Consider the following 15,673-nt stretch of genomic DNA (forward strand, 5'->3'; position numbering starts at 1 on the left):
TTACTGTTCGGTGTGAGCCAATGTTCCGTGTTGAAGACCATACCGTGACCTATAATGGTTTACTTTTATAATTTTGACTTGGATGGAGAGTTGTCTCATTGGCACTCATACCACATCTTCTTATATCTATTTAACTTGGCTTCCGCTTATCAAGAGCCGGCAAAATAGCATATTTTCTATTTTTTCAGCGCCGACAACAAATTCACTATATGGTCGGTGCCGGTAAAATAGCCATTTCGATAGAAATATGTTATTTTGTGCCTGATATTCATATGATGAAGACATAATCTTCTAATCAGTTTAATTGAGGTCTGGAGCTGGCATGTCAGTAACTGCTAGTAGTCTGTTGTTATTTATGTATTATTGTCATTTTGTTTATTTTCTTTTGTTTCCTATTCTGACATCGGACTCGGACTTCTCTTATGCTGAGTTTTACTGTACGAACTGTTGTGCGTTTGTTTTTTCTACATTGGCTAGAGGTATAGGGGGAGGGTTGAGATCTCAAAAAACATGTTTAACCCCGCCGCATTTTTGCACCTGTCCCAAGTCAGGAGCCTCTGGCCTTTGTTAGTCTTGTATCATTTTTAATTTTAGTTACCTGTGTATAATTTGGAGTTTAGTATGACGTCCATTATCACTGAACTAGTATACATATTTGTTTAGGGGCCAGCTGAAGGACGCCTTCGGGTGCGGGAGTTTCTCGCTGCATGAAAGACCCATTGGTGGCCTTCGGCTGTTGTCTGCTCTGTGGTCGGGTTGTTGTCTCTTTGACACATTCCCCAATTCCATTCTCAATTTTACTATTTTGCCGACTTGAATTAAGATATTTTAATCAGAGCCGGCAAAATAGCCACTGCCTAAATCCAATGCCTATAGTGTTGAGGGAGTGCCACGCTCTCTGCAGGTTAAAAACCTTTGCAACAACTCTTAAGGCAGCCTGGAGCAAGGCTTAATTTCTGTACCAATCCAATATACTCTCTTTTATCAGTGGCATTCCAAATATTCCGTCCTTCTTCTTTCTATCCTCTATCACAGGACCTACATATGGTATTTTTTAAATCTTATACTTTGTTCGCGCCGTGAACATGCATGAAATATTTGTCACTGGACGTTAAGCACTCCTGTTTCAACTCAAAATTTGCTTTACACATTCAATGATTATTGCAACATTGTCCAATTGTTAGTCATACTTTTTAATGAAAGATCAGAGGTAAAAAGTCTGGATCTCAACTTACCACTTGACGTGTATATTAAATTTGGAAACGTACACGTGCATCCAATCTTTATCAAAGCTATAAATGATTATTTTATTTTTCAAAGTACAAGGTAACAAGGGGTCAGAGTATAGGCGTTGTAAAGCGCAGTTACAACATTACTAATATATTGAGGGTTAAGCTTACATGCCCAGACCAATTGGAACAATTTTAAAGTTTGAACCTTTATTTCAAGGACGTACAGACATGTGGAATAGTTTCCAATTATGAAATAAAAACAGCTTTGATTTTTGAAGAAAAAACATTTGTTCATGTGTCCTATTTTAGTTTTTTTTTTTTATTAAAATTGACGTTTGTAAAATTAGAAAGAAAAAAACAATATAGTCTTCGTTCAATGAAGCATATGTACATGGGACAGGACATGTTTTTGCCCTCCCCTTTTTTCTAAAATCTGCTATTTTTTTTTCTTTTAATTTCAATGATTTTCGATTTTTTCTGTATTAGACTTATTAGAATTTCCTAGAAATTACATTTAAAATTGAGAATGGAAATGGGGAATGTGTCAAAGAGACAACAACCCGACCATAGAACAGACAACAGCAGAAGGTCACCAACAGGTCTTCAATGCAGCGAGAAATTCCCGCACCCGGAGGCTTCCTTCAGCTGGCCCCTAAACAAATATATATACTAGTTCAGTGATAATGAACGCCATACTAAACTCCAAATTGTACACAAGAAACTAAAATTAAAAATAATACAAGACTGACAAAGGCTAGAGGCTCCTGACTTGGGACAGGCGCAAAAATGCGGCGGGGTTAAACATGTTTATGAGATCTCAACCCTCCCCCTATACCTCTAGCCAATGTAGAAAAGTAAACGCATAACAATACGCACATTAAAATTCAGTTCAAGAGAAGTCCGAGTCTGATGTCAAAAGATGTAACCAAAGAAAATAAACAAAATGACAATAATACATAAATAACAACAGACTACTAGCAGTTAACTGACATGCCAGCTCCAGACTTCAATTAAACTGATTGAAAGATTATGTCTTCATCATATGAATATCAGGCACAATCCTTCCCGTTAGGGGTTTAGTATCATACGTTTACTTTTTACAATTAAATGCTAGTTAATTATCAGCAGTGGTCATTGTTGATATAATATGTCAGTCTAGCACTATAAAAAAAACCCGCTAAAATAATTGAAATTTAAAGAAAAAAAACCGGGTTTTGGACAAAAAGGGGGATGGTGGATAAAAATTGTCCTGTCCCCAAGTATCTTTGCAGAGAATTGTTGTTCCGCCTTGAATTGTTTAAAAGTTGCACTCTACACAGCTGCAATGCATTCTACTGCACACACACACACACACAAACAAAATCAACGCGTGTTTTTTTTTTTTGTCAAAAAGAATTGGGGGAATTTGCACTATCTAGATTTAAAGAATCCAAGAGAGGGAGAGAGGGGATTAAAATAGATTTGTATAACTGACATCAATTTCCTGTGCCAATTTCAGATGTGAAATCGAACAGGTCAAAAGTACATTTAACCTTTTTTAAAGTGCATGAAAAGTACATCGAAATAAAAACGTCTGATTGGTCATTAAATGTGTAAAGATTTCAGAAACAAAGGTCAACTTTCATTCACTTTTTTTGGACAATAATTGCATGCGGCATTGATTTTACCTGTTCAAAGGTGTGAAAAACTTGTAGATTTCATGCTTATCTTTGGCTTTGAAGATGACTGAAAACTACATCGATTTATTTGAAAGATTGTCGAACACTGAAAATGACAATTTTATTGAAATTGTCCCGTTACTTGGAGAAGTTGCCTCTACGCTGATCCTAAATTGTCTTTTTGATGAATTTGGTAAAATTCTGAAGAATATAGAGGTCTCGAAATTAAATATTTTGAAAGACAACGAGAAGTTTCTTCGAGCAATGATAGCATTCTACTATGAAAAGAAAAGCTATAGACAAGTCTTCGAAATGTTGGCGGTAAGTAGAATAACAAAACTTCATTTCAGTTATGTGTCTTCATTTAAGATGTGAAAAAAAAATTGAAAATTTTGCGGAAATGGTATTTTTTTTATATACAAAACACATTGGTGGTCACTTATTTAATTCTCAGTGGATTGACATTCAATATTCTAGACATTTTCTTGCAATTTGAGAAAATGTGTAAATTTTTTTTTTTACTTGCCTTAAAAATTTAAAAAATATATTTACTTATGTAGTTAGTTGGTTAGATAGTTATTTCGTTTAAGGAACATAAGACAATATAATTTCAAATCAAATTATATATTAAGGCTTTAAGGATCGCTGTTTTCATTGATTTTTCAGAACTGAAATAGCGATCAAATTATATATTTGTATTTTTAATATTCAAAACAAGTCTTAATGACTAAGCAAAATACACTCTTTGCTATTTTGCTATAATTTTCATATCTACATGCAAAGAATTTTGTACATTTCACAAAGTAAAACAGGGACAGAGAAGAGAATTTAACAGAGTGGTTGTTAGCAATTGTATCTTTTTTTTTTATATATTTTGTAGAACTAATTGATAAATTTTGTTTAATTTCCTTTATTTACAAGTCGAGTTTCTAAAACAACATCGGATCCTCAACCAAATGTATTTCAATATTTTAATCATGCATCCTGGTCTTTTATTTTGTTTTAATGAATTTCATCGTTGTCCGAAAATATTTGATTTGCGGGATGCCATTAGATATGAAGCTGAATTACAGTTATTGGTATTTCGATTTATTTATATATCGGAGGGGTGTTTTATTTTGTTACGCTTTAATGGTATGAACAACGTACGTTTTCACTCAATGATGTTTAGCGATGCATTTTAATGAATGTGACATTTGCATTTTTCCGGTTTTGACAGTAAAATATAGAAATCTATTATTTTATATATTCTTATTCTTATTCTTATGTTAATGATTAAAACAATAATTCCTTTTTTATCACTAAATGGGTACTGATTATTTTAGTTTTCGCTAAAATGGGTAAAAAATCCAGCTGTAAAATGGATTATTAAAATACTTCGCGCTAACACTTCCAATTTTTTCCGCTAAAATGTCCTACCGATTCGATAAAATGTTCTCCGCCTATGATAGGAACAAGCTGCAATACTTTCTCTATTTTTGAAAGTAAATAATGTTCACGAAAATTGTTTCAGTGAAATAATAATATTTTATTAAAATATGGCCGATAAAATATATTTCTGAACAATTAAAAAAAAAACAAACTCCGACTTGTAAAGTGCTTATGTAGACTATTTTTTTTGTTTCAAATGACTTCCAGAGTTAATCGTTAAAAATCGTCCTCACAAATCAATTATGAAGTTTAGCTGAAATAAAAAATCGGAATTATACAAATTATACATGAACTCCCTTTATATTAATTCATATGTTGTAAACAATTACATATTTCTAATGTAAATACATGGTACTCTAGTATAGATTATATTCAGAGAGAGATTGAATTACCAAATTTTGACCAATCAATTGGTTCTTTATGTCAGTATGTTAAAAATAAACTATGTGAAAGTTATTTAACATTTTGGAATAGACTGAAGTATCAAACAACCAACTCTGAAAAAGGGAAGCTTGGTACTTATTTTTCTATAAAAAATTGTTTTAAAGAAGAAAAATATTTAGAACTACAGGATTTTAAAAAAAGACAGTCAATTTGTAAATTAAGAATACGCGCTCACTCTTTAAAAATTGAGACAGACAGATATTCAAAAAAATATATAGAAAGATCTGAGCGTCTTTGTTCAAATTGCTCACTTGGTAAAGTTGAAGATGAGCTTCATTTTTTGTTAGAATGCCCTCTTTATGATATTCAAAGGGAAGATTTTTTTTCAATACATTTCTAGCAATTGTTATGATTTAAAAAATTTAAATAAATCTTCTAAATTTTTATGGCTCTTGACCCAAGAAAATGTAACTCTTACGGAAAAACTGGGCTGTTATATTTGTGACTGTTTTGAATTAAGGAGATCAGGTATGAATATTGACACTAAGTCAAGTAAATGATTTGAGAATGAATGCATATAATGTAATTTTATTCTTTTATTCACAATATATATATGTGGTTTTTGGCTCTGATTCTGACCAATGCTAATATACTAAATATATATTTTCAAGTGACTATTATTGTTGTTGTTACCAATTATGTAAATCAATTGTATCTGATTTTATGCCCTTTATGGACCCTGTAATTTGGGAAATAAAAATATTCTATTCTATTCTATTCTATTCTATTAATGCAAAAATTGCGCTCAACTTTTATTGGCATAAAATTTCCTCTATTTTGTTTTAACAAATTTATGAATACTTTATCATTATCAGATATTTAACCAAGAAATTACTGGGAAGAAAAACTAAATTCAAAGGTGAAAGTTAACAAAGAAATTATTTTCCAACATTATTAAAACAATTTTATAAAACAGTACCAACTTAAGATATTTATGTGGTGAGCATTATTTTGTGAATAAAAAAAGTTAGTTGCAAGTTGCGTTTGAACTGATTAGATGCCAAGTACTTTACAAGCATTTTTTTGGCAAAACTATTTCGGTTTCAAATCTTGGTTGAAAAACTTGTTCTGCCCTTTGTATGAAAAATATATATTATATATATAGAGATAAGTTTAGGGTCCCTATCCTCAGTTCTGACGCCTGCTTGATAAGAACCCTAAGCCTTCTACTAATTTGGAGGTCGATGGGCAGAGAAGATATTTAATTTTGTCATTTTCTTATCGTGAATTAAATCTGGTATATACTTTTTAAAAACTTTTCCAAATAAGACACCTCTAAGTTTTCCTTTTTTACAACATAAAATGAGACAAGTTTAATCCTCCATTGTATTACAGAATGAACATAGTCGTTTTTCTCTAGGAATTTTTAAATGCCTTCCCTTGTCTATCAATAAAATTTTGTAATATAACTTCTTTTTCCAGACTTGGAATTTAAGTAATTTTTCCTTTCTAAATTTGACTTCAAATTTTCGAAAAGATATAATTTACTATTATTTTCTTTTTTGTCAAGTTTTTGTTCATACATATATTTTTTTGTAGGAATTTTCAAAAAAATGTTTCAAGTCTTTTTTTATCAACTTTGTGTGATTATTAGTTGTAGGCCTCAATATTGGGTATTTTATGTTCACCTCTATTCAAATATTTTAGCATAGGAAAACCAGGTATAGCAACCTGATTGGTCGAAACTTTTAGAAAGTAAAAAAAAGATTATATAGTAGAAATTGTTTTATTTTGGTGACGGAATGGAAAATATTTTGTAGCCTTCCTCAATAAACTTGGTTCGCAAACTGAAACGTTGATTTGCAAAATATTACACCGCTAAGAGTATAAATGGTGTTCCCAATTTTTACATTTATAAATTTTTAATTATGTATTTTATTGTGTTCAAAATTTTATTTTCTTCAGAATTAAAATATTTAAATGACTATTCACGAATCACATAACAGAAACAAATGACAATCATTATCAATTTCATTTTTACATCTACCATGTAAATAAATATATTATCATTCTCCCACCCTATTACCGGCTATCGGTACGGCAGATAAAAATAGGCAACATAGATCAAAATCTACTGTACACGATTGCAAAATCCTTTGTATTACCATGGCAATCGGAAACACAGAAAAAACATCTGCTTTACACGATGGCTATAACTATTGTTTTTACAAATCCTATTGTATCTGCCCTACCGATCATCAGGTGCTTGTGGAATGAACCCCCCTTTTTCTTAATACTATGTCCTATTAGTTTATGTTATTTGTATGTGTATATCCTTAATTGGGTTGTTGTGCATTAAGAAAGATATTTTATTTTTATTTCAGACTATATAATATTCAAATTCCACTAAATTTTCCATTGTAGACTGGTAAATTTTCCTTTGTAGACTGGTAAATTTTCCTTTGTAGACTGGTAAATTATCCTTTGTAGACTGGTAAATTTTCCTTTGTAGACTGGTAAATTTTCCTTTTATCCTTTGTAGACTGGTAAATTTTCCTTTGTAGACTGGTAAATTTTCCGATCATTCTGGTTTGATTGAAATCTGGGATAATGCACAATACGCACTGAAAGAGGAACAAGTGGGGAAACCTCTCACACCTTTGATGAAGTTTCGCACACGACAGAAGTAAGTACAGTACTCAATACAAAAGTCACTAAAGAAATTAACAGACATATTGTGAATTAAGTAAAATAAATTGTAGACTGTCAGTCTGCATTGAAACCTTGCTAAGGGAGTGAAGAATACCCTTTTTCACGATATACAACGATTTGCTAAACAATAAAAAATATCATATTGTGTTCATGCAGTCAGGGACTAGTCAATGAAAAAAAAATAAACACTTTTCTCGTTTTTTATATAGATTAGACCGTTGGTTTTCCCGTTTGAATGGTTTTACACTAGTAATTTTTGGAGCCCTTTATAGCTTGCTGTGCGGTGTGAGCCAATGCTCCGTGTTGAAGGCCGTACTTTGACCTATAATGGTTTACTTTTATAAATTTTGACTTGGATGGAGAGTTGTGTCATTGGCACTCATACCACATCTTCTTATATTTACTTAACCAATTCACATTCTTTTCAGCCCTTTGGAGAATCAAATAAGGGGAAACAGCCGAAATCAGAGGGAGTATGGGAAAATTAACTAATTTGTTAAAATCTGAACCAAACTTATTATTAAAGTGATGTTTCTGCAGTCTCCGAAAGAGAAACGAAATATACCAAAGGGACGTTCAAACTAATAAGTTAAAAATAAACTGACAACGCCTTGGCTAAAAAAGAAAAAGACATAAAGACATAAACAACAGTACACAAAACACGCCATTGAAAACTAAAGACTGAGCAACACGAACCCCACCAAAAACTGGGGTTGATCTCAGGTGCTCCAGAAGGGTAGGCAGATCCTGCTCCACATGTGGCACCCGTCGTGTTGCTCATGTAAGTACAAACCCGGTGATAAATCTTAATCGGTAGTTCACATTCGGGGAAAAGAGGACGGGATTGTGGTTACGATAATTGGAACATACCCGTCGTCATATGTGAAACAGGTATTCCATAATGGTCAGCAAACTCGTGATGGCGTCCGTATCATTAATGGTATTAATACCACTGGGTCAATTCCTCTGCTGGCGAACTGTTAGTCCCCGAGGGTATCACCAGCCAAGTAGCCAATATTTCGATACTGGCATACAAATACGGATATTGTTTTATTTGAATTCGCTGTTATTAAATTTCGAGTTGATTTTTAATTAATTAAGGAATGTATCTCTCTTATGCATAGCTCTGATTTCTTGTCCGGTTTGGCTATACATTTGGTACGTTTTTGTTTTTTATTAGCTCTTCAACGTTTGTATAAGGTTTTGAACTTTCAAATATTTTGGCTGCAAGCATCAAAGAAGAGACATTTTTAAAACTGTCGTAATGCCCATCCGGTAAAGTGAAATTGATACAGTTAATATTATTCCAAAACTCTTAACTCTAAAAGCTAATTGCGTGAAATTTGTGCACTTTAACAAAAAGTAAAATAACAAAAATACCGAACTCCAAGAAAAATTAAAAACGGAAAGTCCTTTATCAAATGGCAACATCAAAAGCTCAAACACATCAAATGAATGGAAAACAACTGTCATATTCCTGACTTGGTACAGGCACTCTCTGTCTCTCTCTCTCTCTCTGTCTCTCTCTCTGTCTCTCTCTCTGTCTCTCTCTCTCTCTCTCTCTCTCTCTCTCTCTCTCTCTGATATTTTTTGATAGCGACTATGAACATTGTAACAAGGTTCTTGTATTTCTATAGATTTCCGCCACCTATTAATATCAGCCCATCTGGTGGAAGACCCACGACAAAACTGTCTGATCAGGCAAAATCTGTACTTAAATCATGGTGGTCTGAAAATTCACAAAACCCTTATCCTACACAAGGAACTAGGGAGGAGATTGCGAATCGAGCAGGCCTTACAAATTGTCAGGTAAACTTAATTTGAACTTGTATTTATTTGACTAAAACCAAACTGGTTTTAATTTTGTATAAATAGGAACATATTGTGGACATATGATCTGTATTTTAATTAGATTGCCAAATGATGTGGATGTAATCAATTATAGGTCACCGTACGACCTTCAACAATGAGTAAAACCCATACCGTTTAATAAGATATATAAGAGGGCCCGACATGACAAAATGTAAACGATTTCAAATGTCAGAGACACCCAAGGACCTGCTTAATGATAAAACATTAAGTATGACAGACAGCAATCAACGGGCAATCACTAACTAACAGGCTCCTGACTTGGGACAGGCACATTTACAGAATATAAAATTGAGAATGGAAATAGGGAATATGTCAAAGAGACAACAACCCGACCAAAGAGCAGCCAACAGCCGAAGACCACCAATGGGTCTTCAACGCAGCGAGAAAATCCCGCACCCGGAGGTGGACCTCAGCTGGCCCCTAAATGTACTAGTTCAGTGAAAATGGACGTCACACTAAACTCCAAAACATATAAATGAACTAAAACTAAAAAACATACAAGACTAACAAAGGCCAGAGGCTCCTGAATTGGGACAGGCGCAAAAATGTGACGGGGTTAAACATGTTTTGTGAGATCTCAACCCTCCCCCTATACCTCTAGCCAATGTAGAATAAAGAAACACATAGCAATACGCACAGTAAAAATTCAGTTTAAAAGAAGTCCGAGTCCGATGTCAGAATAGGTAACAAAGGAAACTAAGCAAAATGACAATGATACATAAATGAACAAAGGACTACTAGCAGTTACTGACATGCCAGCTCCAGACCTCAATTAAACTGATTGAAAGATTATGTCTTAATCATATGAAAATCAAGAACAATCCCTCCCGTTAGGGGTTTAGTATCATACCATCATAAAATATATGAGAAGAACATAACCCGTATCATGCCAACAACTGGTTTTAGAATAAATGTGTTTATTTCCGAGGCAAAGACCCTATGAGTGAATCAATATTAATACCAAAATATGCAATCCTTAATGACTTGACAACAGTATCGTAACTATATCCTTTCCGAATAAGTCTGTTTGAAGGTTTGGTTAGCTTTTGATGTGAATGCCGACATTTTTGTGCTTTGTAAAGAATATTATCATATACACAGTTAGTCCCCATGGGAATTCCGATAACCTGACGATTGACGGAATCTCCATAGCGAACAAAAATGTTATCTAGTAAAAATTCAAGGGCAGTTATAGTATCAAAGCAGGTCCAATTGACATAGTTCTTTTGTTTGTTGTTACTAAAAAATGACCTAAAAGAGTTTGAACATATATATTCGCATTCCGACTTTTTAAATGCCCATTTAATAAGGTGTGTGAATTTTTTCTTAATAAGATTATGAGGTAGCGTGGTATATAGGGTAGAAAAATCAAAACTTTGAACCGATTCGAAATCACCAATATAAGCATGCAATTTATCAAGTACTTCCAACGAATTTTTGATACTCCAAAAGTAAATTAATTCCACTATTTTCAAAGGCCTTATTTGAACAATTTATTACCAGGTTTTTGATTGTCCAAGTGTACTAGTAAGTAGAATAGATAGTTTAGTAGTGGAACAATGGCTTGAAGACGAAATAAATCTATATTTGTAAGGAGTTTTGTGCAGCTTCGGAAGCCAGTACATAGTTGGAACTTTCATTGTGTTTGGTTCTGCTTGGCAAGAGGTAGCTAAAAGTTTATGTTTGTTACAGATGTCATTTTCCGAAAATGGAGTCATTTGGAATGTTGGTGAATTCGTGATTTCCTTTTGTAGAACACCAATGTAAAATTTACGTCAAACAATAATGATATTGTTAGCAGTATGACAGAATCCTTACCACCAAAATTAGCCTGGGACAGTAGTGAAATAGCACACTAGAATAACTAACTGTAAAAAACAGTTGGAATGGGTTAGTCTCTTCAAATCGCAACTAAGCAAAACATACTAACAGACGACACAAAATGTCGATTTCAGAGTTCTCGCAGTTACTTAAAACTAGTTCAAAGCTAAGTACGACTAATATAATGTGTTCACAGACTTAAAAATATCATTCGCTGAAAATGTTCACATTGTCACTCGCGGCGCTGATATTTTATCGATATCAATGTGTATAATTCTAATATTCTAATACCAACGAGATTTTACCCTTATAATATATATATATATATTAGCTGCTTACATAAAATTTTATTATATATTATTATTAAAACATCATATATTTACCCTGCTTTAAGTTTTTAAACTAATTAAATTTAAAATATGGAAATGTAATGTGCATAATTCATGGGGAGGAAACGGGAACAGCCAAACATTCAGACCTCAGATGGTATTTTCGTACGCTTCAACCTATAAAAATACCGTATTTGTCATAATAGAATCGAAATAATTCCTTCATGTCATGCTCTATGCTCATTTTAACATGGACAGGCATTATATTTAATCATATTTTATACCTCGCTAACGCTCAGTGTAAAATATCGACAAACATAATGCCTACCCATGTTTAAATGAGCATAGAGCATGACATGAAGGAATTATTTCTTATACCGTGAATGCCTCTGACAGAAATATAAATAGGGAAAATCTGCGTTTATTACATATGCAACACCCAATGTGTTTGTAACAAATTTGTAATAAATATATATATTGCATTTAATTTTAGGTCAAAACATGGTTTGCAAATGCTAGACGTCGACAGAAAATGAGCACAGAGAGAAACCAAATGAACTATGAACTGTACATGAAAAAGAAACGTGAGCTTTTGAGTACAAATGGCACACAAGCAAGGCCTATAACTGCTGAAATAGATAAACCAAGTGCATCTACCGAAATACATTCCATTGACAAAACCAATTTACATGGAACAGGTACAATGCGTATACCTCAATGCACAACGACTACTCCACAGCAGGGTTTTGAAGAATCATTTCAAAGCACCACCCAAGGTCGACACCCGTCACAACCTTTCAGGTATTTTGTTACCATTCCCAAGTTGATGCCATTGGACTATAACAATAATTTTGTGTACGATGGTATACCGGCAGTTCATGGACCGAATTTCAACGAGTCCATCAGCACAAACTGTATTCAAAATTTAACACAACTATGTAGAAACGTTGATTCTAGCGATGCAGGCGACAGTGTATACCAAGAGTTCCAATCAAGAAATCCCATATCACATAATAATGGACTTCGACCATTTGTCAATGTTCAGAATAACTACCATCATGCATTTCGGTACCAGAATATTGATGACACTCGTGTATCATTTGGACCAGAAAATCAGTCCAGTCCAGTACCAAACTACTGGCCACGTGTACGAAACACTGTTCAGAATTGTGCGCAAGTAACCGATACTTATGGCTTAAATAACATGGATGGGAGAAAAAGTATACACATGTGTAACCATAGTGATCACAGACAGGCTTCTGACATTTTTAACCCAAGAGCAGAAGTAAACGACCAGGTCTTCAGTAATCCGGTGTGCCTATCTCAACATATTAGTCCAAGAGTACCAACGTTTTCATTCCAACAGAATGATTGTACCACATTAGTTTCTGACCAAAGTCTAACAAATACCCCTAGGTTATTTTCACGTGCAGTAGATATCTCCACCAAAGTACTAATAGGTAAGCAATAATCAAAGTAAATGAAAGGAATTTTTAAGGGGGGGGGGGGGGGGGGTTATAATATGATTTGATTTGATTTTTGATTTTTGGTGTTTTAACGCCACTTTTAAGCACCGCTTTTGGGCTATTTCGTGGCGGCCAGTTTTTATTGGTGGAGGAAGCCGGAGTGCCCGGAGAAAACCACCGACCTTCGATAGGAAAGCTGACAATCCTAGTCAATTAAGATTGGAGTCGAGTGCACCCGCACGAGCGGGGTTCGAACTCACAACCTCAGTGTTGACTGGCTAGTGATTACAGTAGTAACTACTTAGACCACTCGGCCACCGAGGCCCCTTTTATAATATGTAAATCGGATTCGAGCATGGGGAATTGCTATATTTAAATCTTTTTTTTTCTGGGTGAACATCGATCTGATGATTTAATAGATATAAGAAGATGTGGTATGAGTACCAATGAGACAACTCTCTATCCAAGTCACAATTTGTAAAAGTAAACCATTATAGGTCAAAGTACGGCCTTCAACACGGAGCTTTGGCTCACACCGAACAGCAAGCTATAAAGGGCCCCAAAAATGATTAGTGTAAAACCATTCAAACAGGAAAACCAACGGTCTAATCTATATAAAAACGAGAAACGAGAAACACTTATGAACCACATCAACAAACGATAACCACTGAACATAAGGTTCCTGACTTAGGACAGGTGCAAACAAATGCAGCGGGTTTAAACGTTTTAATAGGCGTCAACCTTCACCCTACTTGAAACAATAGTGTAACATCACAACAAAGAAAGACACTTTTCAACTGATTTTTATAGTTTGACCTTATGTTGTACTGTTACACCATTGTCCCAGGTTAGGTGGAGGGTTGGTGCCTTCAAACTAGTTTAAACCCGCCACATTTTGTAGATGTCTGTCCCAAGTCAGGAGCCTTTAATTCGATGGTTGTCGTTTGTTGCTGTATATCATATTTGTTTTTCGTTCATTATTTTGTACATAAATCATGCCGTTAAATTCCTCGTTTTAATAGTTTTACATTTGTCATTTCGGGGCCTTTTATTGCTGACTATGCGGTATGGGTATTGCTCATTGTTAAAGACCGTACGGTGACCTATAGCTGTAAACTTCTATATGTCATTTGGTCTCTGGTTGATAGTTGTCTCATTGGCACTATACCGCATCTTCTTATCTTTATATAGTATCGTGATGATATGGATAGTGGATAGTTTGATAGTCTCATTGGCAATCATACCCCCCTTTTTTGACGATCAATGATTTTGAATGGGGACATATGGTTGGAATCCCCCTTTTAAAAATGGCTGGATCCGCCCCTGTGTATTAATCATATCAGATTATGCAGCTTGTTGTTCCGTTCTGCTGAGACGGGTTGACTCAGTATAATTCCTTTAAGGATTAGGTTGACTCCACACCTGTGTGAGTACAAATAAGATATTTTATAAGTATAAAATCAAAACAATCGGATTGCTACTAAATACAAACACATATAAACAATAAACAATACAAATATGTAACATTTACAAAAAAAATATTAAAATGTTAGACGACATACATCCCCTTTGAATTAGCATTACAGGATTATATTTAGAATTATTAATCTTTATTGCAAAAAGTAAAACCCTGAAGGGTTAAAATGCAAACATAATAGACATGTACACAAGAAACATACAATACATGAAAAAAGTTCTGAACAAGTCAAGTTAATATTAATAATATATATATACAAGTATATAATATGTTGTGTACAAGTTATCATTTTGTACAAATTATAATTTGTACAAAAATATCGTACAAATTATAATTTGTATTTTGACTTTGTACAAATTGTAATTTGTACAAAAAGTGCTTGTACACATTACAATTTGTACAAAATTCGACTAAAATTCACTTATAGCTTGTACAATAATTTAAAGTATGGATTTTGTTATTAAAAAGCATTGATATAAAAAAGAAGATGTGGTATGATTGCCAATGAGACAACTCTTCACTAGAGACCAAATGACACAGAAATTAACAAATATAGGTCACACTATAGAATTCTTATTCAATGACCACAAGATAAACCTTATTTTCAAAATCTAAAAATCCGCAGATGGAGACCGGAAATATAATTGATACATGCATGCTAGTTAATTCTGAATTTGTTTCTTAGTGTGTATAGTAAAATGGGGGTTTGTCTCAAAGTTGGTAAAATCACTCGAAACTAGGTGAGACATGCGCAGTAGTGATAGATATGTAGTATAAATATAGAAAATTGAATATTTTAATCAACAACAAAAAAAATTAAAAAAAAAATTCTTTATCATATACCCAAGCGCCTGTGTTCTGATAGTATAATAGAAATTGGCCCCAATGACAATTCTGATAGTATAATAGAAATTGGGCCCAGTGACAATTCTGATAGTATAAAAGAAATTGGCCCCAGTGACAATTCTGATAGTATAATAGAAATTGGCCACAGTGACAATTCTGATAGTATTATAGAAATTGACTCGAGTGACGTTGAAACACCATTAATACGTGGCAGGAAGAGTGCGCTGTCTGGCCAACAGATCCCAGCCAGTTTCATTTTACCAATTCCTCAGTATGATCGTGCCCTTACTGATCCTCGAAGTACCTAAAATCTTAGGAGTACTTATTGAATCTGGAGAATTTGGGTACCGCATTGGAACAGCTGTGGGAATTTTAACATGACATTTGTCGAGAAATCAAATTGAAGCTGTTAAAGACACATCTTTATTCGTGAGCAACGGTTCCT

The 15,673-nt window shown here is 33.8% G+C and overlaps 1 protein-coding gene across 1 annotated transcript; it reads left to right on the plus strand.

Annotated features, from left to right (window-relative positions):
• The first annotated feature begins 2,887 nt into the window (after positions 1 to 2,887).
• On the plus strand, positions 2,888 to 12,910 carry LOC127712914 (uncharacterized). Its single transcript, XM_052219509.1, has 4 exons — positions 2,888 to 3,211; positions 7,270 to 7,391; positions 9,055 to 9,226; positions 11,933 to 12,910. Exons 1-4 carry the CDS (start codon positions 2,954 to 2,956, stop codon positions 12,908 to 12,910), a joined length of 1,530 nt encoding a protein of 509 aa, XP_052075469.1. The 5' UTR covers positions 2,888 to 2,953.
• Positions 12,911 to 15,673: the final 2,763 nt, after the last annotated feature.

This window comes from Mytilus californianus, unplaced genomic scaffold (assembly GCF_021869535.1).
Source record: "Mytilus californianus isolate M0D057914Y unplaced genomic scaffold, xbMytCali1.0.p SCAF_8, whole genome shotgun sequence".
Lineage (NCBI taxonomy): Eukaryota > Metazoa > Mollusca > Bivalvia > Mytilida > Mytilidae > Mytilus > Mytilus californianus.